The 1,814-nt window shown below is 38.5% G+C and overlaps 1 protein-coding gene across 1 annotated transcript; it reads left to right on the forward strand.

The window, feature by feature from the left end:
- Positions 1 to 840, forward strand: LOC101654174 (olfactory receptor 14C36-like; the record flags this gene model as incomplete). The annotated part of the gene is made up of 1 exon (XM_004717944.2): positions 1 to 840. A coding segment is annotated over one exon (840 nt), but the record flags the coding sequence as incomplete, so codon positions are not given.
- Positions 841 to 1,814: the final 974 nt, after the last annotated feature.

Here is a 1,814-nt window from a genome sequence, read left to right on the forward strand (position 1 = left end):
ATCACTGTTGACCAAAGACTTCATACCCCCATGTATTTCTTCATCCTGAATCTGTCTGTCTGGGACATGTGTTACATTTCTATTACTGTACCCAAGGCGTGTGTCATCTTCCTGCTAAATAACAGGGTGATTTCCTTGGTTGGATGTGCAGCTCAGATTTTCCTCATAATTTTATGCGCTTCTGCAGAGTTACTGCTCCTCACCTTCATGGCCCGTGACCGCTATGTGGCCATCTGCCAGCCCCTCCACTACCATGTGATCATGACCCCTCGTGTCTGTGTCCAAATGGCATTGGCCTCTGTGCTCAGTGGTCTGATCTATGCAGGTGTGCACACTGGGAACACATTTCATCTGTCATTTTGTCGTTCTAATGTGGTTCATCAGTTTTTCTGTGATATTCCCTCTCTGCTTAAGCTCTCCTGCTCTGATATTTTCACCAATGAAATTGTAATTTTTGCCTCTGCAATAATAGGTGCTGGCTGCTTTTCCTTCATCACCATGTCTTATATTCACATATTTTCTACTGTGCTCAAGTTTCCAACCAGAGGAGAACGAAGAAAGGCCTTTTCCACCTGTATCCCGCACATCCTCATTGTCATAGTTTTCCTCGGCTCTGCTGTTGCTGTGTATATGAAGCCAACCTCCAACTCCTTTCTGACACAGGACATGATCATTTCTGTGTTCTATTGTATAGTTCCTCCTTTCTTAAATCCTATCATCTATAGTCTTAGAAACAAGCAGATAAAGGAGGCTGTAAGACGAGTTATGAGAAGAACAATCAATACTTTCAGGAAAACTGTCATTATTTCAACACATTCCTACTTTGGTTCTAAGAGGTAAAAATGTTTTACAATGAATATTCTGTTCACTTACTAACTTTGAGGGACCTGGATTGGATTTTAACTAAAAAAAGTTGTATTTATGTGCTAGCAATGAAATAATAGCACACCCTTGATTTTGTTTTCCCTACAAAAAATACACATTTCTTGATGCCTATGACTTCACTGCTACAGATTTTTATCTTTTTCTAAATATCTATTTCTATATATTCCCTCCTCAAGGGAGCCTTGGTTGCTGAAGTTTTACCTGGAAGACTGATAATCAAAAGATCTGTGTTCTAAACTCTCAATCCCTCCATAAAAGAAAAAACACTTGACAATCTGATTCTGCAAACATCACAGCCTTGGACTCGGTCTCTAGGGTCACTGAGACAGAAAGAACTTGATGGCCAAGAACAACTACATAGTTCCAAAACCCATATTAGTTGTGTCTGATGTCACGATCCAATAAGAGATACAATCTAGCATTTGTTACAGTTACAGCTGCCACAGAATCAATTTAACTCAGACTTCTTGTGAAAACATAGAACTGCCTCAGAATGTTTTCATATCTGTAAAATGTTCATGTCTGTAAACGTTATTGAAGCAGGATGCTAGAGTTTATCCTGTGGAGCTGCTGGGTGAGTTCAAACTGCCAACCTTTTTCATTGGTTTGTTTGTAAAGATTTAATCATTTGAATCACAAAGGCTCCTAATCTTATATTTAAAGTAATACTAACATGTGCATAATGACATCTAAAATCTGGTCATATGATAAGACTTATAATGCTTTTTCTTACAGGAAAGGGAAGCATTCTGTTTTTAAGAGAAATTAATTGCATCTTCTATCCTTTCCTTAAGTTTCAAATGATAAATTAGAATTATAAAACATTTTCTTGAAAACCTTGTTGTTATGTGAGGTCAAAAGGTTTCTTACTCATGTTGTAATGGTTCGGTGCCATCCAGTTGGCTAGAACCCATAGTGACCCCCGTGCA

This window comes from Echinops telfairi, unplaced genomic scaffold (assembly GCF_000313985.2).
Source record: "Echinops telfairi isolate 266 unplaced genomic scaffold, ASM31398v2 ScPeMD7_689;HRSCAF=1111, whole genome shotgun sequence".
NCBI lineage: Eukaryota > Metazoa > Chordata > Mammalia > Afrosoricida > Tenrecidae > Echinops > Echinops telfairi.